The following is a 25,105-nucleotide window of genomic DNA, read 5'->3' as shown; positions in this document are numbered from 1 at the left end:
AAGAACCAGACTTCGAATAAAACAATTGTCTAAACTTAAAGCTTTCCTCACCTTCTTTTTCATGTTGGAATTTTCATCAGTAGTTTTACTTCTCTTACTGGACATGATAGGGTTACAATGAGATACAAAAATTGCAACAAGCTTGAAAAATTGAAAAACGAACACTTTGACTGCTGACTAATACCAGGACTATTAGGAACAAGAAGGAAGAGTTTTTGGCCATGGTTGGCACTTCCAGACCACAGGTTATTGGTATTAGTGAAACATGGCTGACTGTAGATGATATAGCTAGTGGGATTGAATGTGATGGGTATAGTGTGTTCAGGAATGACAGAGAGAATAAAATGGGGGAGAGGAGTATTGTTGATGATAGCTGATGAGCTACAGCCAAGGAGAATAGAAGTTGAATTGCAGGATAGAGAAAAGAGCACATTTGAGGCCATTTGGTGTGAGAGTGTGGCTAGCAGAACTAAATATACAATTGGGTGCTGCTATAGACCAGGTGATGGAAAAGATGGTGGTGACAGTATGCACAAGCAAATAGAGGAAATGAGTGGAAGGAGGGTGATTATTATGGGAGATTTCAACTATGGTCGCATTGATTGGAGTGAGGAGAGGACACAAGGGAGGAAGGAATTGGATTTTATGCGGTTATTAAGGGATAACTATCTGCGACAGCATGTAATGGAAAATACTAGGGGTCAGAGAGTGCTTGACCTAGTAATTACATCTGAGGATTTGGCTGTAACAAATATGACCACATTGCCACCAATCGGTGAGAGTGATCATAGGGTCTTGACTTGGGAGGTGGCTAAAGGTGTAGAATTTTCAATTAAAACAGGGTACATGTGGAATTATCGGGCTGGAAAGTATGACAAGCTTAGGAGTTTGATTGGTTCAGTCCCATGGCATGTACAACTGCAAGGACTAGAAGTTGATAGTGCATGGGAGGTAGTTAAGAAGTGCTTGCATGAAGCAATGGCTGACTGTATACCTAGAGTCCGAATAATAAATCAAGTAGGGGTTAAATGGATGAATAACACCATTAAGCTTGAGCTGCAAAAAAAGAAACAACTATGGAGGGAATTTAAGGAGAAAGGTGACCGGCAAGCACATGAATGGTATAAAGCGCAGGCCAGAAGGGTGACGAGTGTGGTAAGAAAAGCAAAAAAGGATTACGAAACAACATTGGCCATGCAGGCTAAAGAGAATCCTAAACAGTTTTTTAGATATGTAGTAAGTAAAAGGAAAAATGTACATGGCAGAATGATTTTAAAGAATGCCGATGGTAGGGAGGTAACTGAATCAGTTGAGATAGTTGAGTTACTGAGTGAGCACTTTGCAAGAATATATCATCCAGGTGGTGACATTGCAGAAACAAATAAACTAGTGGATTATACGGGAATTGTGGTGAATGAAGTGGAGGTGAGTAGTCTATTGCATAACCTCAATGTCAATACATCTGTGGGATTGGATGGTATACCAGCTCGTGTTGTACGAGAAGCAGCTAAAGAATTGTCAGTACCCTTGACCATTTTGTTTAATTTGAGTCGGGTCTGGGTTAGTCCCGAGCGGGTGGAAAGAGGGGAAAATAGTTCCACTGCATAAAGGTGGTTCCAAGACTGCTGTTGTAAATTACCGACCGATTAGCAAATCAGGAATCATTGTCAAGGTCTTAGAGAAATTAGTCAAGAAAAGAATACAGGATTGGATAGATGAAAATGGGATATTGTATGGGGGACAACATGGTTTTGTGAAGGGTAGATCATGCCTCAGTAACTTGCTCACGTTTTATAACACAGTGACGGCTGAACTGGATAGGGGTAATGGGTTTACAGTGATACTACTGGACCTTGCAAAGGCCTTTGATAGGATACCACATGGAACCCTAATCAGTAAACTGGAGCAGATGGGGATAGATATAGGGTTGGTGAGATGGATAGGAGGGTGGTTGAAGGAGAGATACCAGAGAGTGGTTTATTCAGGAGTGGAGTCTAAAAGATGGCTTGTGACTAGTGGAGTGCTGCAGGGCTCTGTTCTTGGACCACTGCTTTTCAATTTGTTCATCAATGATATTGGAAAGGATTTGAGAAGAAGTGTTCACTTGTTTGCTGATGATGCAAAGTTGGGTAGAGCAATTGTGAGTGCACAGGATGTCAAAATTTTACAGGATGATTTGGATAGTTTGGAGAACTTGGCTAGGAAAAATGGATGTCAATTTAATGTGGCAAAGTGTAAGGTTATGCACTTTGGGGTGAAAAGAATAGCAGCAGTATATCGCATTGGTGGAACCGTACTCCAGGAGATTTATGAGGCCGGGGATTTGGGAGTCCTGGTGGATAGGGAGTTGAAATTTAGGGGACACATTGCAAAAGTGACTAATACAGCTCACCAAATCACTTGGCCTCTGAAAAATACTTTAACATGCAGAGACAAACTTGTTGTTGTTCCTCTGTATCGAGCCTTGATAAGACCCCATCTGGACTTCTGTGCCCAGTTATGGGCACCAGGGTTTCTTCGTGATGGGGAGGAAGTGGAGAGGGTTCAGAGACGAGTGACCAAGATGATAGCAGGTCTGTGGAATGAACCTTATGAGAATACGTTGAAGATTTTTGGGTTGCAGAAATTGGACGATAGGCGAAAGAGGAGTGATATGATTGAGACATTCAAATTACTGAAGGGTTTTTATAAGATTGATCCAGAAGATATTTTTGAAAATATGACTGGTGGTGAGAGGACTAGGGGCCATGCATGGAAGCTGGGCAAGAGCATGGTTGACAAGGATGTTAGAGCTAGGTTTTTTACTTGGAGAGTGGTGAATGAGTGGAATAAGCTTCCAGAGTCTGTTGTGGGTGCTACGACCGTGAATGAGTTCAAGGCAAGGTATGATAGATACTGTGTGAATGTTGAATAGTTGTTCTTGACATGATGTTAGGGCTTCCCTCGATGAGTCTGTCAACTCCTTGGAGTTTCCCGGAACAATAATAATAATAAAAAAAATTAGCAACTAACGTGCCAAAGGCTGTGATAAGTTAGAAGTGGATGAATCATAGCAGCGGCTATTGATTATTGGTGATAGGCTTTGCTTGTTGACTAACGGTGATGCTGCAATGCGCATACAAAAGCAATGTGATATACTGTATGTATATGCTGGGGGCAAAGTTAAATTAGAGAATTTTTAATAATAATAATTTCTGGCGACAAAGTTAAATTAGAGAATTTTTAATAATAATTTTGGCCGTCGTAAGTCGAGGACTACCTGTATTTAGAAATTTATGTACATTTAATCATACAAATACAACATTCATTTTACAAATGATATTCTATACTTTTTCAATTTAGCTACTTGAATACAAATTCTGCCCTACGGTTCTTCTTTATGAACTGATCAATAATATTATCATAAAAAGTTGGTTGTAACTTAATTTTCCTAAGCAACACGTATACTTGTAAAGGCTGGCTGAAGCTCACCGGTTAGAGCCACGTTGACTGTGTATGGCCTGTGTTTAAGCGACAGAGTGAGATGAGGTGAAATGGCTATGTGCGCGCATGATATCACAGTGCTGCTGCGAGGACCTGGAAGCTCCTACAACCGAACAAGCCAAGGTAGCTTTGACTAGATGAGCAAGCATCGGCCTTCAATACACAATGCAAAGCTCAAGACATCTTCTGTCTATAAAAATAAATGCCTAAATGGAATGCTTATAAATGCATTTATTAACAAATAAATATTACTTCTTTCTCAATTAATGAGCTGAGCTTGCGCAGCAAGCATGGAGAATTTGCCACTGATTCCATATATGTTTTATTGTCTTTCAACTTCATGGTTTTCCTTCAACCAGGCCCTGAGATATACCCTAATTCTTTTATAAAAAAACATTAAGGATCAAAAAAAAAATTTTTTTTTTTTTTGATCCTTAAGGAATCAAAATTATGGAATCAAAATGGGAAAAAGCATAATTCGTTCCTCAAATCCTTAAGGATTTGAGGAACGAATTATGCTTTTTCCCATATGTTATTATATTCAATTAGTGAGTTTTCAATTAATATGCCTGTTTTAAAGAACGTATTAGGCACTTTCATCGAGGGAGCTGTAGTTCCTTTGTACTCTGGACTAATTCATTATTATACATATCTCATCTCATCTTCCTTTTTCCCTCGTGGTGTCAAGGGTTAGTTAATCATTGGACCTCAAGCCGTTCACAGGATAAGGTGGTCAGCCCTACATCTCGGTGTATCCTATGTCAGTAACATTGAGTTGTATAGGCCGGTTTGTCTGCTTTGTGGGATGAAAAACCCCAAGATAAACTGGGGAAAACCTTACTGTCCATGCACAAGACACGCTAACTTGGCTATGGCTGAGGAACGTGAAGAGCTGAGGAATATCCTTCAGCTCTTCACGTCACCGACGGGAATCGAACCTAGGACACTCCTTCCTCAGGCATACAGTTGCGAAGCGCACAGCCACTAGGCTAACCACGAGGACTATTATATATTTAAATTGTACATGTTTTTGGTCATAAAGTGTTACAAAATAAAGACTTATTGTTGCATAGACCATATATTTATAACATAGTTAAGGTCTTACAAATTGCTTACCAGTTTCGCTAGTAACTGACTAGCTTTCTCAAGGCTTGCATAGTACAAAAAAAGGTAAATGCAAAAAAGGTTTAAAAAACACAAAGAACCATTAGTACCTGTTAGGTAGCTAGGGTAACACGTTCGCGTCACATAAATACTCAGCATCATGAACACGCGTTACATGCAAACGCGTAATATGATTATTTGTGTACTGTAGCTATGTTGAACTGAGGGAGTTAATTAGATTTTTCCAGGTATCGTTCAAAATGGCCTCTTGATTTCTGTTTAGGTTACTTCCCGTACGTAGTACAACTGCCGCTTCTTTAAATACTCGATGTCTGTAATCCTCTTCTACGTAGGGCACAGAGCTGTTATTCCAGTCTATAGTGTGGTTCGAAGTTGAAAAGTGATGTGCCAATCCTGAGGTGATCGTTCTGTTGTGATTAACATTGCCTACATGTTCTTTCTGTCTTATTTCCAGGCTTCTCGAAGTCTGTCCAATGTAGGAAAGACCGCACGTGCATGGAATATTATACACACCTGGATATTTATAAAATGGCACACTGTCTTTAGGCGATCTTAGGACTGTCTTATGCTATTTGTTGATTTAAATACAACTCTGATGTTATGTGTCTTTAACAATCTTGCAATTTTTGTGGAAGCTGAACCTATAAAGGGGATGACTGCTGTTGAAATTTGCAGGGTGACTGTTCTTTCTTGTTGGTTATCTTTGTATAGAAATTTGTTGATAATGTGTCTAGGATAACCATTTTTTGATAGAGTTGTAGCTATTTGAGACAGTTCTGTTTGAACTTCTTCCTCGTCAGAGATAAATTTTCTAGCTCGATTTCTTAGCATGTGGATGATGATGATGCTGTGTTTCTGTGACCTATGATGGTTAGAAGAGTAATGTAGATATCTTCCAGTGTCCGTTGGTTTTTTGTAAATCGACAGTTTGATACTGTCTCCTTGTCTTTTTACTAGTAAGTCCAAGAAGTGTAGCTGTTAGTTATTTTCTACTTCTAGAGTAAATTTTATTTTATTGTGGAGTGCATTGATTCTGTTAACAAACATATGTAGGCTTTCTAAGTTGTCTTTCCATGTGATGAAGGTGTCATCCACTTATCTCCACCATAAGAAGGTTTAGGAGTAATGCTGGTGAATATTTCATCTTCAAATTTCTCCATGAAAAGGTATGCACATGGTGGCGACAGAGTGCTGCCCATGGCTAGTCCTAATTGTTTGTATATCTTGTTGTTAACTTTGAAAAAATTTGATTGTAGGCAATGCTTGAACATCTTTGTGATATCTGCAGGAAAGAGATCGTTGATAATGTTCATTACTTCTTCTACTGGTACATTTGTGAACAAGGACACTACATCTAGGCTGGCCATTATGTCTGTTTGTGTAATTTTTATGTTTTTTAGTTTGCCCACAAAGTGTTGAGAATTTTTTAAGTAAGACTCTGTTTGTCTAATTTTTCCTTTAAGAAAATTCACTAGGTGCTTAGCCAATAGGTATGTTGGGGAGGACCTGCCATCCACAATCGGATGAAGTGGCACTACTTCTTTATGCACTTTAGGCGCCCCGTACAGTCTAGGAGTAATCAAACTGTCGATTTACAAAAAACCAACGGACACTGGAAGATATCTACATTACTCTTCTAACCATCATAGGTCACAGAAACACAGCATCATCCACATGCTAAGAAATCGAGTTAAAAAATTTATCTCTGACGAGGAAGAAGTTCAAACAGAACTGTCTCAAATAGCTACAACTCTATCAAAAAATGGTTATCCTAGACACATTATCAACAAATTTCTATACAAAGATAACCAACAAGAAAGAACAGTCACCCTGCAAATTTCAACAGCAGTCATTCCCTTTATAGGTTCAACTTCCACAAAAATTGCAAGATTGTTAAAGACACATAACATCAGAGTTGTATTTAAACCAACAAATAGCATCAGACAGGTCCTAAGATCTCCTAAAGACAGTGTGCCATTTTATAAATATCCAGGTGTGTATAATATTCCATGCACATGCGGTCTTTCCTACATTAGACAGACTTCTAAAAGCCTGGAAATAAGACAGAAAGAACATGTAGGCAATGTTAATCACAACAGGACGATCACCTCAGGATTGGCACATCACTTTTCAACTTCGAACCACACTATAGACTGGAATAACAGCTCCGTGCCCTACGTAGAAGAGGATTACAGACATCAAGTATTTAAAGAAGCGGCAGTTGTACTACGTACGGGAAGTAACCTAAACAGAAATCAAGCGACCATTCTGAACGATACCTGGAAAAATCTAATTAACTCCCTCAGTTCAACAGAGCCACAGTACGCAAATAATCATATTACGCGTTTGCATGTAATGCGTGTTCATGATGCTGAGTAGTTATGTGATGCGAACGTGTCACCCTAGCTACCTAACAGGTAATAATGGTTCTTTGTATTTTTTAAACCTTTTTTGCATTTACCTTTTTTTGTACTATGCAAGCCTTGAGAAAGCTAGTCAGTTACTAGCGAAACCGGTAGGCAATTTGTAAGACCTTAACTACGTTATAAATATATGGTCTATGTAACGATAAGTCTTTATTTTGGGACTATCATATATATATATATATATATTATGTATTTTTACTTAATTTTTACAGTCTGGAAACCCTGCTCTAGAGAGCAAACATGGAACTTCTTCAAGCCACTTAAGACCCCTAATAAGTGGGATGGTCTTGCACCAGGTGTTGAAATACATCTCCCCCACTAAAATGTTAGCTGCATCTAATCTTTAAAGATATCTGTTGTATGCCTATAAACTATACGATTCTGTGGAAAAAAGAATTAATGAACATCAATATTATATTGAATACATGAAACTACAAAAGTCTGGTCTGGCACAACATAGTATTGATACTAAACACAGTATCTAGTGGGATGAAGCTCATCTTCTCCATAGAAGCAGATTTAAATATGAATGCCTTTTCAAAGAAAGTTGCAAAGACCTTTTACATCAGCCAAATCTGAATCAAAATGATTGTCTCTCTCTCTCTCTCTCTCTCTCCCAAAAGTTTGGGAGATTCTTATCTTATGTAAGCATCAAAAATAGTTTTAATAATATTTTTAATAATATTATTTATTAATATTCATTTCTAGCATGCGGCAACAGTTTTTAATTGGTAAACCACCGACTGTTGTATGTAACTTGTATTCCCATTTCTTTGATTTGCTTGTTTCTACACACTGATGATGTATTGTTATTTTCAGTATGAAATATCTGTACTTTCATTTCATTAAAGTCAATTACTGTGGTTATTGTGTAATTTATTGTTTATGTTAGCTGCATGCTAGAAGACTCAGAAAGCTAACATACCAAGGGACCAAAAGATGTTAGAAAATATAGACATGATTGAGTTCCTGGTTGATCACAACCAGGAACTCAAAGAGTTATGCAGTGGGGGTTCCCCAGTTAACAGTAGGACACTATAAAGAGCTACACAAGGCAGGTTACACTGGTGTAAAGAAAACATTGTGATAGGTTCCACAGAGCACCAAAGTCCAGGGTATACAGTGATAAATTGCATTCCTCTCATCCTTTTCTTACTGAAAGCTAGTATAGGTATGGTAGATGTCTAGGGAGATATGTCCAAGAGCATTATTCCAACTACGAATGTTTGATGACAGAGGTCTAAAGCTGTTTCTACTGGAATGAACTCAGATTATATTGTCCGAAAGGACAAATTGCACTCTTTTTTCACCCATTTCTGCTAATATATCACTCATAATCTTTGCTCTCCATCTCATCTTACCACTGTCATACCTGGGCAACACACTGACTACCTTTCCTATCACATTATTATCTTTCATCCTTTTCAACAACCTCCAAATATCTAATCTAACATTTTCCTTGTTCCCAGTCAAATCATTTGTTTCTACTACCACTACCAACTCTTGCTCAATTACTCCACATATTCAACACATCAATCACTCTATTAATTTTACCTCCCAGAAAACAAACTTTGTGCATCTTCTCATTTACCACACTTCTAATAATTAAATCCCCCATACAACACCACTCATTAATCTTTTTTTGTTACCTCTTTCATACCATCATCATTTGTTTTCATTTTCTTCACGCTTCCATACATATCTACAATAGCCTTCATTTCACTCTGCATCCACTTCATCTCCTGCGTCATTTCACCATCTCAGCTTTCAAATCTTACACCATTTTTAGCTATCATTCACTCTCACTATCTTATCATCAGTCATACAAGCCTGTTTGCTATCAACCCCACTCGCCATCCTACTGTTAATTATGCTCTGTTTTTCAGCTTCATTATCACTTGCTTTAACGTTCACACACCTTTTTAACATTAAGGATACTCTGTAGCTGATGAGATGGTCACCTGATTTTCAAAAGGATGAAGAGATGTTGGAGAGAGTCTAGAGGCAATTGACCAAAATAGTTTTCGATCTCTGGAATGTTAAATATGAAGAAAGGTTGAGATGATGCAATTTGCGGAGTCTAATTACATCATCTCATTTCAAATTAATAAGGGGTTGTTATAAGTTAATGTTGAAGAGGTGGGAGATGGGGAGAAAAACAATGGGCCATTTCTGGAAGGTATAAGGGAGGTATGAGCAACAGAGTGAGAAGCAGATTTTTTTTTTGCATGGAATTGTGAATGATTGGAATGCAATGTCTGAGAGTCTGGTGTCTGCAGAGAATTTGAATGTATTTAAGGTATGGTATGATGAGCCGTGTATATGACAAAGGGACCTCCAAAGATGAGAAGGTCTTAGGATGATAATAATAATATTTTTTTTTTTACAACATATATTATTATAATATTCATAATGATGATTATTACAGATGTTTCTTTGCAATTTTACACTCTATATATACAATATCAATGGATATAATCACTCTATATTGCATACTTTTGTTACAGTTATTACATACATTACATACATTTGATTACATATGATACATTACTTACATTTGCTTATATATGATACTCACATTACATACATTTGTTTACATATAATACATACATTACATACTTTGGTTTACATGTGATACGTACATTACATGCACGTTACATATGATACATCTTGGATGAGAAATAATTTCTCTGCTTTCATCGAAGCTTAAATGTAAGCTTATCTGAGGATGACACCAGTTGGTTATTATTTATTGTTTTTTTTTTTTTTTTTTGCTGTGTTGGGAAGCTACGAAATCTATGATTGAGAAATTCACGCACGTGCACTCGCACACGCACACGCACAATAACTTGGAATATATTGATGCGTCGCTGAACTGGAAGCCTGAATAAATATATTGTGTTTCGTTAAGTTTGTACGGTATTTTGGGTGCGTGTTTCTTGTTCACAGTATATCCTTAAAGCTCTTTTCAGGCTATTGTAGTTTGTAAGGTTTCTGTATCCAAAAGGTAATTTGTTTATCATGTCGGGGATGTAGAAGTTTTGTGCGGCCTTTCCATAGTGATTATTGTATTTATGTGTGATATAATTAGTAGTCTCCGGTCTTGTTATACTTGTTATAATATATGGTATGTATTTCTGACTATCCTGTAGTTGGCATCGAAATAATGTTTTAGCAAAGCTGCATAGTGACATAAATGTTTTGCTGTCAGTATTTTGTGTTCTGACATTGCAATGTATATAAGGTCGTTATTTTCTCTTTGTTCCCAAAAGGTCAGTTTATCATTCTGTAATGTAGCGACATTAATCTATTTAATTTGCAGAGTGCAATAACAATAATAATAATAATATCAATCTTCTTCTTCTTCTTCTACGCATTATTCCCGCTTCCTGTGCAGGGTCCGCGTGTTATTTAGATGCGACTTCTTGTTAGTACTACTCCCAACCGACCCGTCGCCTGGTCTGCAGCTGGGGGGGGGGATATATTTTTGACTGTAGAGGCGTATGTTCACGGGGCCGGTTTGCCTGCTTGCGGGATGAAAAACGCCAGATAAACTGGCGGACCCTACTGACCGTGCCCAAGACCGGCTAACTTGGCTATGCCTGAGGAAGAGCCTCAAATTCCTCACGTCTAGAACGGGAATCGAACCTGGGACACTCCTTCCCCAGACATATGGTTGCGAAGCGCAAAGCCACTAGGCTAACCGCGCGGTCAATAATAATAATAATATCAATGGATGATCATTATTTCCTGCATTGTGTTTTATCGAAAACTAAATGTCTACATTTATTTGAGCATAAATTGATAAAATAACTGGTGAAGTGGTCTGAGTAAAATGATGTGGAAAAACTAGAATGGCTGGCCTGTGGAGTCTCGATCTCAACCCAAGAGAACACCAATGGAATGCAGGGTGTGGACCAGACCAGTGTGTCCAATATTACGTGGAATCGGATTAGGTAAAAGAGGAACAGTCCAGAATACAAAAGCTATTATCAATAGCAGTAAATATACCTAGAAGTATGAAACTGCGAATGATGATCAGGGCCAAAGGAGAACCCCCTCCACACACACACACACACACACACACACACACACACACACACACACACACACACACACACACACACACACAATCAAAGTGTATGTGTGTGTGTGTTATCTAGGCTGTTTTGAAATTTTGAAATATAATGCTTTTCCACTGCCAGCCTGGTGGCTGACATTCTTCTAGAAGAGACTTTACTCACAACCTCGTATAATTTATGGGAGTGACCATACAGCATTCGAAGAGATGGTGATGTGACCACACCATACAATAAAATATACTTTTCAAACACTTATTTCAATAGAGTGAATTATTAACCAACAGTTTTTTAAGCAATTACGAGCAAAGAGAAAGTTCATTAATTATAAAGTAAACCACAAATGTTTTGGTTTACTTAATTTTGGAGTACACCCTCTGACCAAAAAGAAACTGAACTTTTGATAGAAAATAAAACACAGACCAATTATAATTATTCAAATCATTTATTTCAATCAATATACTCTCCCTCAGCTTCGATACAGCATTTGGCATGGTCAATTAATTCGTTAAATGAGTTTTTTATATCGGTTTTTGGGATATGTTGAGGGTCGTGGTTACTGCCGCTTGATCGTTTTCAATGGTGTCATATCGCTTTCCTTTCATCGGCAAATGAAGTTGGGGAAAGAGAAAGAAATCACAGGGTGCTAAATCAGGTGGATACGGTGAGTGATTCAACACAAAAACTTGGTTTTTGCTCAAAAATCGTTTCACAATGTTCAAACGATGAGATGGTGCATTATTGTTCAAAAGTGTGCAGCTGCCTGCATCATGATATTCATGCCATATGCGACGAATTCTCGCTATCAATCACGTCAAAACTTTGAGATAAAACTCACCATTGACCATTTGGCCAGGCGGAACGAATTCTTTGTGGATAATGCCCTTGGAATCGTAGAAACAAATCAGCATTGTCTTTACTTTTGACTTCTCCAAGTGACTTTTTTTTTTTTTCAGATGCCCCTCTTCTGGTGGTCTCCACTCAAGCACTCTGGCACTTTGTTTCGGGCTCACACTCAAAACACCATGTTTCGTGACCAGTAATGATTGTTTCAAGGAAGTTTGAGTCCTTGCGAACGGTTTTAATGAGGTCCGTGCAGTGTTCAATTCGATACATTTTTTGGTCATCAGTCAACTTGTGGGGAACAAATCGTGAATTCAATTTACGAAGGCCCAAACTCTCAGTCAAAATGTTGTACACAGTTCATTTTGGAATCCTCAATTCATCTTCAATCAATCTCATGGACAATTTCGATTTTCTTTGATGAAATCATGCACTTTTTGGATATTAACTTAACTCAGTCCAGTTTTTGGACGGCCCAGCTTTTCGTCGTCCTTGAGCATCTCACAACCACTTTGAAATCACTTAAACTACTCGCAAACTTGAGTATGTAATAAGCATTCATCACTGTATGCTTTTTGAAGCATTTGATGCGTTTCAGTAAAACTGTTACCAAGTTTAACACAAAAGTCAATCTCAACTCTCTGTTTGAAACTCATTTTCTGACTATTCGTCAAAACACACTGCCACTCTTGGCACTATAACTTGGCTTCTAATGAAACAAATGTCATAAACAGTTGACACAATACTAATGAAGGTTGCCACTTTTGACAACAAAAAGATACAACAGGTGGCGCCACTAGTTTCTTCTATTTTCGAAAAGTTTGGTTTCTTTTTTGGACAGAGGGTGTATTACCATTCTATTATATTACTGTTATTATAAACTTTAATTCTACATTATTTAAATCAATTTATAAAGATCACCTTTCAGAAAATGAAACACCTTTTCCCACTTTCTTGAATCAAAAGGATGTAATTTTTCAAGTCCAAGAAAGCCAATATTATATGCTGGTGAATATATAATAGGCAACTGATTTTCTTGAATATCAAAATAAAGTTTACTGCCACTTGTCCTAAAAAAAAAAAAAAAAAAGCTAAACTGATAAACAGTAATCAACTTTTCCATAAATATTTCATAAATACTTCATTTATATAATAATAACTAAATGTTTTACCAAACACTGTCCAAATTGTTTTAAACTATTTTTTTCTGGATTCATGCTTATATATTAATTACTAATCATACTGGTAATTTTAGGAAGGAGATGACAAAGCAGATAATATAATAACCAAATTAATTCATTTCAACAGGATTTTCTGAACTCACAGTTCATATTACACCAATCTTTTGCTTAGAAATGTGATCAGCATGATTAGATAAAATTTTCTCATTTTAATATCTTCCGGTGATTTAAACTAGTCTGAAGATAAGTGAGGGATAGCAGATCATTTCTAAATTCATTTAATTATTATGTTTTATATTTGGCCAAAATTAAATTAGCATCATCAGGGAACAGCACACAGTTGAAGATACATGCATGCAATCATTCCACAAGTAAGTAAAACTGAAGTAAAGAAATACACTAAAGCTTAAAATCCTAAACTGCACCTAGTAAGTTAATTGGATGCTCTGAGGATGCCATATATTCAGATTCTGAGGTCAAACCAATATCAGAATCTTGGAACACAAAGATTACATCTGGTACTACCACTGTTACTTGAATCCACCTTTGCCTTACAAATTATCCTAACCCCCAATAAATTTGGATACATAAAATTGCCTCATCTGGGAATTGGAAGTTTATTTTTCACTTGGTTAGACTATAATAAATTTAGTTTAATCCTTTATCCAAGTGTGAGCAAACAAAGTTTGTACCTAAAAATATCTTCAGGACGGGGGTAAGGTAGTACAACACTGGGAAACTCATAGCAAAGGTGGACCAAGCTAATATCACTCCTATCTCAGTATCTCCCATTATGCAAAACACATCTCCTTGTGGATATATATAATATTATGCATTAAAGGAAGTGCCACTACTCAGACTAGTTTCGACCTTTATTGAGGTCTCTTCAGTACGAGCCAGGCCCAGAAGTGGAGATACCAGGCAGAAGCAATGGTGAGAGGTCATCTTTACCTATAGGAGTTGCCAAACGGTGCGCCACCTTTTTATTAAATTACTCTGGATTTAGAGAAAGATGTTTTTGCTACGAGTTTCCCGGTGTTGTACTACCTTACCCCAGTCCTAAAGATATTTTCAGGCACAAATTTTGTTTGCTCACACTTGGATAAAGGATTAAACTAAATTAATTATAGTCTAACCAAGTGAAAAATAAACTTTCAACATCTTTCTCTAAATCCAGAGTAATTTAATAAAAAGGTGGCACACCGTTTGGCAACTCCTATAGGTAAAGATGACCTCTCACCATTGCTTCTGCCTGGTATCTCCACTTCTGGGCCTGGCTCCCACTGAAGAGACCTCAATAAAGGTCAAAACCAGTCTGGGTAGTGGCCCTTTCCTTAATGCATAACATTATACATATCTGCAAGGAGATGTGTTTTGCATTATGGGAAATACTGAGATAGGAGTGATGTTAGCTTGGTCTACCTTTGCTTACGAGTTGCCCGGTGTTGTACTACCTTACCCCCGTCCTGAAGATATTTTTAGGTACAAACTTTGTTTGCTCACACTTGGATAAAGGATTAAACTAAATTTATTATTGCCTCATCTGGGAAAAAACACATCCTCACACCAGCAGTTAAGAACACCCAATCAAGCCTAATAATTTAGAACTTTAGGCCTAACTTTGCTTCTACACTTCAATCTTGCTCATGTATGTGTATCTTTATCTGTACTGTTCCCTGATTATGCTAAGTTGGCATTGTCAAAATACAGTAAATAGTAATTAAATTTTTAGTTATTATATCATCCATATAATCACCTCCTTCCTAAAATTCCCAATTTAAACAACTCTGAAGAATCACAAAAAAAAAAAAAAAAAAAAATCTAAAGCAAATAAAGGATAGAGCATTTAAGTTTCATCGATTCCTGACATAGATAACATTAGCAGGTGCCATGAAAGGACTAGTTTTATTGTCTGCTACAATCTTAAAATATTTTTGCAATTACATGGTTGTCGCACCTAGTATTTGGTGAAAAGTGTTTTGCCTGCTCGAGGGAAGTTAGCTTAAAATCCAACAAAACATCAGCACTCTAATATATCTATAATGTACGGCACAGGTTGGTTGATTGGTAGAGCCTCTGCTACTAATGGCTCAGTTAAGTAAGTTTGAGTGCGGTTAGTAGTTGGAAGGGTCCAATCATTCGATGCTCTTGGCACACTCTCCCTCGATGAGTCTTTGGACTCCATGGAGGTGTCTAATAATAATAATAATAACATTTATTTTGTTCTTGTGGTGTTGTGAGACAATACTTTTAATACTTCACTGCTTATGCCGTTCTACAAGTTTGGAAAAGCTAAAGAGAGATATCACCCAGGCTGAATGCGCTCTCTCTCTCTCTCTGTATGTTAACATACCTAAGAGTTTGCCTCCTCTCACTTCGTGTCCCTCTTTTCTTTGTTTCATCACTAAGTAAGTAAAGCTGAATAAATACAGTGTTACTATGACAATTCAAAAATAAATAAATAAATAAAAATGTTCCTAAAAAAATGATAACTAATATTTAAGGAATTGACAGCGTATACTGGAAATATAGATTAAATAAACTTTAATATACACTTTCCGATATTTTGGCGAACGTCACGTTGCCATCTTCTTGGGAACTTACTAAAAAGACATGTGCACACAAGTACTAATAACAGCAAATGAGACTGAAGCTAGGAAGCTAGCGTTTTCCTAAAGTCCTGATGGTGCCCCCTGGCGGGCTATATTGGTAGTTCTTGGCCTTTGGGCTGAAGTTCTTCTGATAAAAGTTTCCCAAATTTGGGGCAGTTTCATGCATCCACTTTCCCCACCCTTGGCCAACTTCTTCATGGAGATGTTTGAAGAGAAAGCCTTAAACTCAGCCCCACAAAAACCTACCATATGGCTTCGATACGTTGATGATGTTTTCGCTATTTGGCCACATGGCCCGGATTCACTCCTCTCCTTCCTAACATACTTGAACAACCAACACCCTAGAATCAAATTCACCCTGGAAAAAGAGGAAAACAATAAGCTCCCCTTCCTAGACACACTAGTCACCCGCCAACCTGATGGAACCTTGGTTTTCTCAGTTTATAGAAAACCCACCCATACAGGCAGATACATTCACCAACAATCCCACCCCCCCCCCTCACAACAATATGGAGTTATTAAAACATTATTCAACAGGGCAAAAATAATCTGTTCTAATGATCAAGCCCTAACCACTGAACTAAATCACATCCGTGACACTTTCTCAGCCAACGGCTACCCCCTCCAAAAAATCCAAAAAATACTTAACCCAGTTATCCACAACCCACCACCCCCTCCCCTTCACAAAAAAGATTACTCTAAATCCATCACTATTCCCTACATCAGAGGCACCTCGGAAAAAATCAATAAAATCTTAAAAAAACATGACTTGACCACTTGTTACAAACCATACAGAAAACTGGCATCCCTTATCCGCTCCACCAAAGACCAACCACTTCCCCTAGACCTACCTGGTGTATACCAGGTCCCTTGCAGCTGTAAACTGTCCTACTTTGGCCAAACAGGCAGGACAGCAAATATCAGAATCTCAGAACACAAGGATTATATCCGATTTCACCAGTACAGCCACTCTGGGCTTGCAGACCACGCTCTGGATACCCGCCACAGAATAAGATGGAAGAAAGCCACAGTAATACACCGCAGCAAGTTCAAGTATGAAAGACTATTCATGGAATCAGCCTCGGCCCTTAGGAACATGCCAAACCTCAACAAATTTGGATGCATGAAACCGCCCCAAATTTGGGAAACTTTTATCAGAAGAACTTCAGCCCAAAGGCCAAGAACTACCAATATAGCCCGCCAGGGGGCACCATCAGGACTTTAGGAAAATGCGAGCTTCCTAGCTTCAGTCTCATTTGCTGTTATTAGTACTTGTGTGCACATGTCTTTTTAGTAAGTTCCCAAGAAGATGGCAACGTGACGTTCGCCGAAATATCGGAAAGTGTATATTAAAGTTTATTTAATCTATATTTCCAGTATACGCTGTCAATTCCTTAAATATTAGTTATCATGTCTAACCAGCGTATAAGCCTCTCAACAAGTTCCTAAAAAAAAATTTAATTACAAAAAAATCTCTTCCTCATTCAATTTGCCGACATTCATGGAATCATGAACTTAAATTATGTGCACCATTACCCAGCACCACCTACAAATACCTAAACCTCACCTGCTGTTTTTTAACTCTACATTGCAGCTACAACTACAGTCCACCTTAACTGCCCAAATTACACTAAATATGATTCCTTCTGTGACATGGGTGGCACATGTGCCTTTGTGCAAATTCCATGTCAGAGAATGCCAAATCTTGAATCTCTTCTTTTTGACCTTTTCTGGCTTAAAAATTTCCTTGTCTCATTGTGTATCATTCATCTTCTATCCCTAATTGTTTCACTAATTCTGAAAATCACACCTAATTGAATTCTTATCCCTTGGAGCTTGATTTCCTTCAGTCCAATTACCCAAACAGTGAAGTTATCTACCTTGGTGACTTTGATGACTACAGCTCCAATTAGTGCCTTTTCCAATTCTACTGACCAAAGTAGAAGAGAAACTGAAGTGCAGTTGGGTATCTTTTTATGCAGTAGATACGTTTCACAGAAAACTGCATATAAAAAATGGAACAAAAAAGGCCTAAACCTACATTGAAAAATTAGGGATACGTTCCATAATTTTCTAAAACTTCATAAAACTGAAGCAATGAATTAAAATAAACCTAAAATCATATAAAAAAAGTTTGTAAAAAATCAGGAAAATAAGAATGCCTAAGTTTGTTTTAAAGCTTTATTCATTTAATTTTATTGAAAAGTAACAATTTTTTTTTTTTTTACATTTTGTCATCAGAATTATCATCGTTATTAGACTATATTCAGCAATGTTTGCGAACTGGTGCTAAATTACTTTCATCACCAGAAGAGATAGTCGAGCATTAGATCTGTATGGTAAAGGCAATGGTTCTTCACAAACAGAATTATCTTCACCCTCGTTCTGTGCTGATTTTTTTCTTCTGACAATGTAATCAGTGATTAAACTTTGTGATGATGATGTCACTAATTTTTTTATACAGCTCACGATATCCAGACATACAGTTCTTCAGCTCATGTTGGAGGCTCGTTCAGAATTTGTGTCATTAACAAGAAAATGATTTTCCAATTTATTGCACAGTTCAAGACCTTCTCGAATTATATTTGCAGTGAGGGGGGACAAGTTTTTCTTCCACTTCACTATCGTTTCCTGGATCTTTGACGATATCTAAAGTTAATCGATATCCAATTATATCATCGTCAATTAAGGCATTATCCACAAGCAATTCGTCTACATCGTTCTGGCTAAATGTATCAAAACCTTCTCCACCAATTTCATATGCCAAAGTAATGATATCAGCTGATAATGTAGCTTTTTGCATGGTTGCACTGTTTGCAACACAAACAGTGTTGCAAACACTGCTTATTTCAGCGACAGCAGATGCAACATGATTTAAGCAGTCCAAAATAGAAAATTTTTTCCAAATGTCAGTTACTGTTAATGATTCATTTTCTAGTTTATCCAATATAAATTGAAAAGTGTGCTTAACGTAATATTTTTTAAAAGTAGCAATTATGCCTTGATCTAATGGCTGAATAATGCTTGTTGTATTGGGTGAAAAAAACACTACCTGCACATTTGGATGTTCTAAATGTGGATGACTTGATGCATTGTCAACAATTAATAAAACTTTAAAATTTAGAGTTTTTAGCTTCATATATGTTTCCACTTCTGGTACAAAGCAATTATTGAACCATTCAGTAATTACAGCAGTTGTTACCCAGGTCTTTGTATTAGCCATGTAATGTACCGGCAGCTGTTTTAGATCTTTGCCTTTTAGAGCACGTGGTCTTAGAAATCGATTTACTAAGAGGGATTTCAACATTCGATCTCCTGATGCATTGCTACAAAGTAACAACATCACTCAGTCTTTGATTGCTTTAAACCCACTTGCTTTTTTCTCAGACTTTGCGATGTAAGTTCGACTAGGCATTTTCTTCCAAAACAATCCTGTTTCATCAACATTAAACACTTGATCGGGACAATATCCACCATCTTCAATAATTTTGGCTAACTTTTCTTGAAAATTTTTGGCTGCTTCCTCATCTGCTGCTGCAACCTTGCCTGTAATCTTCACGTTATGAAGTGCATTCCTTTTTAAAAGCCTGATTAACCATCCTTTGCTAGCCGAAAATTCTTTATCAGCCTAGGAAGCAGAAGTAGACAGCTAAAATTGCTTCATCTATTCATAAAACCAAATAGCTTTTTGTTTAATTAAATAACCACTTATAGGAATTCTTCTTTGAGTTAATTTTTCAATCCAAATTACAAGCACTTGTTCCGTGTTTCCTAATAAAGCATCTCTTGAGTACGATGATAATTTGGCACTTAGTCTTGTGGCAGAAGTGAAAGATTTTTCTTATTACGACTTCATTCTTTTTAATTGCTCTTATAGTAGATTCGTCTAAATTAAAATGCTTACCAGTCACCATAGATCCCTCTCCTTTTGCTAAATGATCTAAAATTGCAATTTTCATTTCCAAAGAAATTGCTTTTCTTTGGTGCTTTTTTTTCTCCATTGTGTCAAATTAAATATTTAAAATAAAAATTAGCAATACAATTACAATAATGAAAATATAATGAAAAGACAAACACAAACGTACTCACATGCAAAATTAAACTTCACGAACACTCACTGCTTACACGTTATGCCAGAATGTGCTGCAACACACTGTTCATTATGTACAATGAAGATGAACGAATTGGTCAACAACATGCAAAATCACGTGCTTTACAGGTAAAATTTTCCAACTGTTATACAAGCAAAATAGTTACCACTTTAAAAACTATAATGATCATAAGAGAGAAGTTAATTTTCCGCCGTGTAATAATAAATAACTCATCTCACAATATGAATTGATTACCCCAGGGTTTCCCAAACTGTGTTCTGCAGAAGGTGAATAAGTGTTCTGCGAGAAACTTCCTGGAATTTGTCATTTTAGTATTCTAAGCATTTTTCATGAATAAATATGTTATAGTGGAAATATTCTGAGGAGAATAACATTCGTGAATATGTCAAAAAGCTCAGACCCAGAACGTCTAAATAACATCTGTGTAACAAATGTTAGTGATGACCAAGCCATGTATTTTTAAACGTGGAAGTATTCGTGAATTATCGTTAATTTTCACACATTGAAACCTTTAGCATTCAGGAAAGGGAATGCCGCTGTTTATGACCGGTCATAAAAATTGCCTGCAAGTCAATTACAACAATGTGCGGCGTATCCTCTGTTCTCAAAACTGAACGAAATAACATCTGTTTTGCAAATGCTAGTGAGCAATCAGCAAGGAAGTATAAAGAAATTTTTTTCACTGAAATGGAAGATCAAGGTAGTCTGTATCCAGTTCTAAGGTCTAGTAATACTGAATACTTTCTTCACAAGTTGGTATTGTATGGTGAAAGCGCTTGTTTCAAAATCATAGTGCCGTGATTTTTTAAAAGTAATAGGCCTGCAGATTTAAATTTTAATATGAATAAGAGACAAGGGACTTTGTTTAATTTTGGTGTTAAGAAATCTCTTATTGAAGGTGTTTGTGTGAAGCAACAGATAGCAATTCATCCACATTCAGCCTACAAAGTAATCTCCAGGATGTACAAAAGGAGGGGAAAACTATCAGCACACAGGAGAAAAAGTCTGAATTCACTCGTAAGTACTTATAATAATATTATACATTTTTGGTGATCAGAATGGGTTTTGTCAATGAAAATCAGCACAAATTAATTTAATGATGTTTATGTTTAATTGATAATTAATTAATTAATAATTAATTATTAATAATAAAAATCAGATAAATTAACAATTAATTATTAATTAATACATTACAAAATAACCAAGGTGTTCCATGAAAATTTCAGGATTTGTGAAGTGTTCTGTCCTAGGAAAAGTTTGGGAAACGCTTGATTACCCTATTATCAGAATGGATTCTCCTTCTGTTGACATGTGCAGAAGTGTCGAAAGGTCTCATATCTGTGGGCATACTATACTGCATAAAAAAGATCCGCATAAAAAGAGACCTGAATGTATCTACCGCAAGCAAGCAGAATGCCCATATACCAACCAGAATGCTAGACAATCCTCACAATTCAACCAACCTTTTGGATCTTTTTTTAACCAGTTCTCCTTCTAAGTGCACTGCTAAGTCATCTCTCCCATTGGTAACTAAGACCATAACCTTGAACAAGTTTCACCAGTAGAACATGCCTCAGTCATTCTTAATCTCATATCCTTTGGAATTACAATTCCAAGTGAGTTGACCACCCCCCAGACTTCTATTTCTTCTTTCAATGGTAGGACTACTCAATTTGCATTTTCCAAATACAAAGGCTTGTCTTCTCACTGAGTTACAAAAATTATCCATGGAAAAAAAGTTTTCCAGTCAGAACTGCAAAATAATTACAAAAATCTATGTCTGACTTTGAAAGAGTTAAAACTCAGAAAACTCAAATCCTGTACAAATAACAATCACATCTTCTAGTTCTTTGTAAATACAGATGGACATGAGCTGTTTCAATCTCTCTCTCTCTCGCTCTCACCCAGATAGCATTACTGTAACACCATCTAAAGACATAGCAGACCTCCTGGCATTATTCTTTTCTTCCGACTCATACATGGATGACCCACCCTCCAATCCACACTATGTCTTTGTGGAAAAAAGCCACAGGAGGCGTGTAAGAATTTTGAATCTAGATAGCTCTGGATTCAAAATGCTCTTTATCATTTCTATGGCAACCTCAGCTGGCAACCACCACACAGCATGTAAACTGATAAAGTAGTAGGTAGTCAGTGACCATAAGTACAGTCTCTAGACCAGGGGTCGGCGAATCGGGTTAAATTACTTCAAGTGGGATAAAAATGAAATTTTTAGGGGTAATGAGGACTCAATAGACATAAATAAAATTATATAAAAAGCGCATTCCTTGTTAAGACAGAAATTTTTCTTCTGGCAGCACTGCATCTGGCCAATGTAATATACGTGTTTAGGAGACATCACACCATATTGAACTCCAAACAATTTGGTTGCTAAGGCATTGTCAAGTGGCTAAACAGATATTATTTGTCAGTTGTCTATTACCAGCCTTAACCTAATTTTTTTAAATGTGCTTTTGCTTTGTTTAAGTCGATTTAAGTAGTTATTTAATTTATTTCAATAGTTCTATTTTAAGTCTAAGATTTTCATTTATTAACCATATTTTAGTTTTATTATGTTAGTGCGATAATTTGATTAATATATTTTCTCCTTGCTCGATCAATTTTCGATGGTCAATAAAATAATTAAATACTGCCTTCATCTTGAGGACATGTCTTAGTGCCACGTTTACCAAGTAAATTTAAATGAACTTTAAAAAACTTAAATTCAATCACTGTCTTTTTTACCCTTCAGATGACATCAACTAGAACCAGGAAGAGTTCCTCAATTATGGGTTTACAAAAATAGAAGACAAAGGAATAATGAAACCACAGTGTGTTGTCTGTTTGAAAGTACTGACTGCAGAATCTTTCAAAAAGAGTCAATTGAAGAAACATTGGATAATTTGCACCCACATCTGTCTTCCAAACCACAGGAATATTTTGTAAATTTGGAAATGTCTGTCAAAAGACAAACACTAGACAGCAACTTGAGAGGTACATTCGATCAACATTCAGCATCAATGGCTAGCTTTGAAATGGCCTGGTTGATTGCCCGAAACAAGAAACCATATATTATTGGTGAGGAATTGGTTAAACCAGCAGCTTTGAAAATGGCAGAGATTATGTGTGGTCAGAAAAAAGCCATAAACTAAATTCAGTGCCCTTGTCTGCAAAAGTTGTGAAAGAAAGAATTTCTAATTTAGCAGAAAATGTGAGGGAACAAGTTATTTCTTCAATAAAAGAGAGTAAATGCTAATCAGCTGTTCAGCTTGATGAGACTACAGATGTCAGTAGTAATTCGCAGCTGATGGTGTATGTTCACTACAAAGGTTTACATGCAATTGAATACGAATTGTTGTTTTGTTCTCCTCTCGAGTTGCGATCTCGTGAAATTCATGTCTTCAGTAAAGTTAATGAATACTTTAATAACGTTAATTTAAAGTGGGAAGACTGCATTGCTATGTCTGTTGATGGAGCTCCTGCTATGTTGGGTCATGTTAGTGGTTTTTCAGCTTTGGAGAGAGAGAATAATCCAAAAATTGAAGTTAACCACTGTATGATCCATCGCCAGGCACTGCTTGTGAAACATTTGGAACCTGCACTGGAAGTCGTCATGCATGATGTTATCAAGGTTGTCAATGTTGTCAATGTTGTCAAAGGACATGCATTAAACACCCGACTATTTCCTGAATTATGAAAAGATGGTGCGGCTGAATATACAGACCTACTTTATCATACAGAAGTGAGATGGCTCTCATGGTTGATCAAAAGCATGTTCTCACAGATAAGTTTACAAACTCCTCATGGGTTGTACATTTCGCATATTTAGCTGTTTTTGAGTATGTGAATGCATTGAACAAAGAATTGCAAGAAAAAAACATCAATATAATTTCAGCCAGAGAAAAGATTTCAGCGTTTGGATCGAAGTTTTTATATTGGAGACAGAAAGCAGAACAAAACAAGACAGCTGCATTTCAAAGTTAGCTTTGTTTTTGGAAGATTGTGAAAATATTACTTTTGACGACATCAAGGATACAGTTATAAGGCATCTTACCAAACTCAAAGAGCAGTTCTCTGATTACTTTCCAGAATTTGATTCACATACTGTCAGTTGGGTTGTAGATCCCTTTAAATGTGAAATTGCTGATGTACCAGAAGAGCCTCAAGGGTTGGCAGAGACACTTCTTGAACTTCGATCCAATAATGAAGAATGCATTGAATTTGAAAACAAAGAAGATCTGTCATATTTGTGAATGTCAATAGCTGCAAAGGCTTTCAAAATTGCAAATGAGGAGGCAGTCAAAAAGTTGCTGCCTTTTGCAATAACCTACCTTTGCAAACAAGGATTTTCCACTCTAATTAACATGAAAGCAAAGCAGAGAAATCAATTGGACCCCGGAGACACTATCCAAATTGCTCTGACATCAAAATGCCCCACTTTTGATGTTACTGTATCAAAAATGAAACAACATCATTTCTCCAAAACCAGAAGTGAAAAAGTTTTCAAAGAAATAATCCTTTTGTTTCATAATTAGGATATTAATTTATTTCATCGCATTTATTTTATACTTTATTATTATTATTATTAAACAAGACCTCTGGAGTCAAAGACTCATCTGGGAGGTCCTTTTATCACACACACACATCTCATCATACCGTGTCTTAAACACACTCAAACTCCTTGCAGACACCACGCTCTCAGGCAAGGCATTCCAATCATTCACAACTCTGCACGGTATGATGAGATGTGTGTGTGATAAAAGGACCTACCAGATGAGTCTTTGACTCCAGAGGTCTTGTTTAATAATAATAATAATAATAATAATAAAACCTGCCTCTCACTCCCCTACTCACACCCTCTTTATACAGTTTCCAGAGATCACCTCTGGTTCTCCCCTGATCTCCCATTATTCTCTGTAGAACCTCTCCACCATTGATCTTATAACAATCCCTTACCAACTTGTAGGTCTCTATCATATCTCCCCTCTTCCTTCTCTCCACTAGACTCTGCAAATTACATCTTCTCAATCTTTCCTCATACTCAACATTCCAGAGGTCAGAAACTACCTTAGTCAGTCGCCTTTGGACCCTTTCCAGCATCTCTTCATCCTTCTGAAAACCCGGTGACCAAATCTGGGCACAATAGTCCATGTGTGGCCTAATCAAAGCCTTATACAATGGAACAAGAACCTCCCTACTTCTACACATCAATGTCCTCCGCATCATTCCTAGAAGTCTTTGTGT

General features: G+C 36.9%; 1 protein-coding gene across 8 annotated transcripts in view; it reads right to left on the bottom strand.

Annotated features, from left to right (window-relative positions):
* HDAC11 (Histone deacetylase 11) overlaps positions 1-25,105 on the bottom strand; it is a 318,225-nt gene that overhangs the window by 224,794 nt on the left and 68,326 nt on the right. For all 8 annotated transcript variants that reach the window (XM_090406559.1, XM_090406582.1, XM_090406593.1 and 5 more), the window contains exon 3: positions 12,878-13,026. In XM_090406559.1, coding sequence (XP_090262685.1) covers positions 12,878-13,026 — 149 coding nt within the window. The remainder of the gene's footprint in view (positions 1-12,877; positions 13,027-25,105) is intronic.

The sequence above is a fragment of the Typopeltis vanoorti genome, chromosome 2, assembly GCF_054136105.1.
Source record: "Typopeltis vanoorti isolate ZY-2024b chromosome 2, IOZ_Tvanoo_1.0, whole genome shotgun sequence".
Classification (NCBI taxonomy): Eukaryota; Metazoa; Arthropoda; class Arachnida; order Uropygi; family Thelyphonidae; genus Typopeltis; species Typopeltis vanoorti.
The sequence above is the reverse complement of the archived record's forward strand: the minus strand, read 5'-3'. Positions and strand labels throughout refer to the sequence as shown.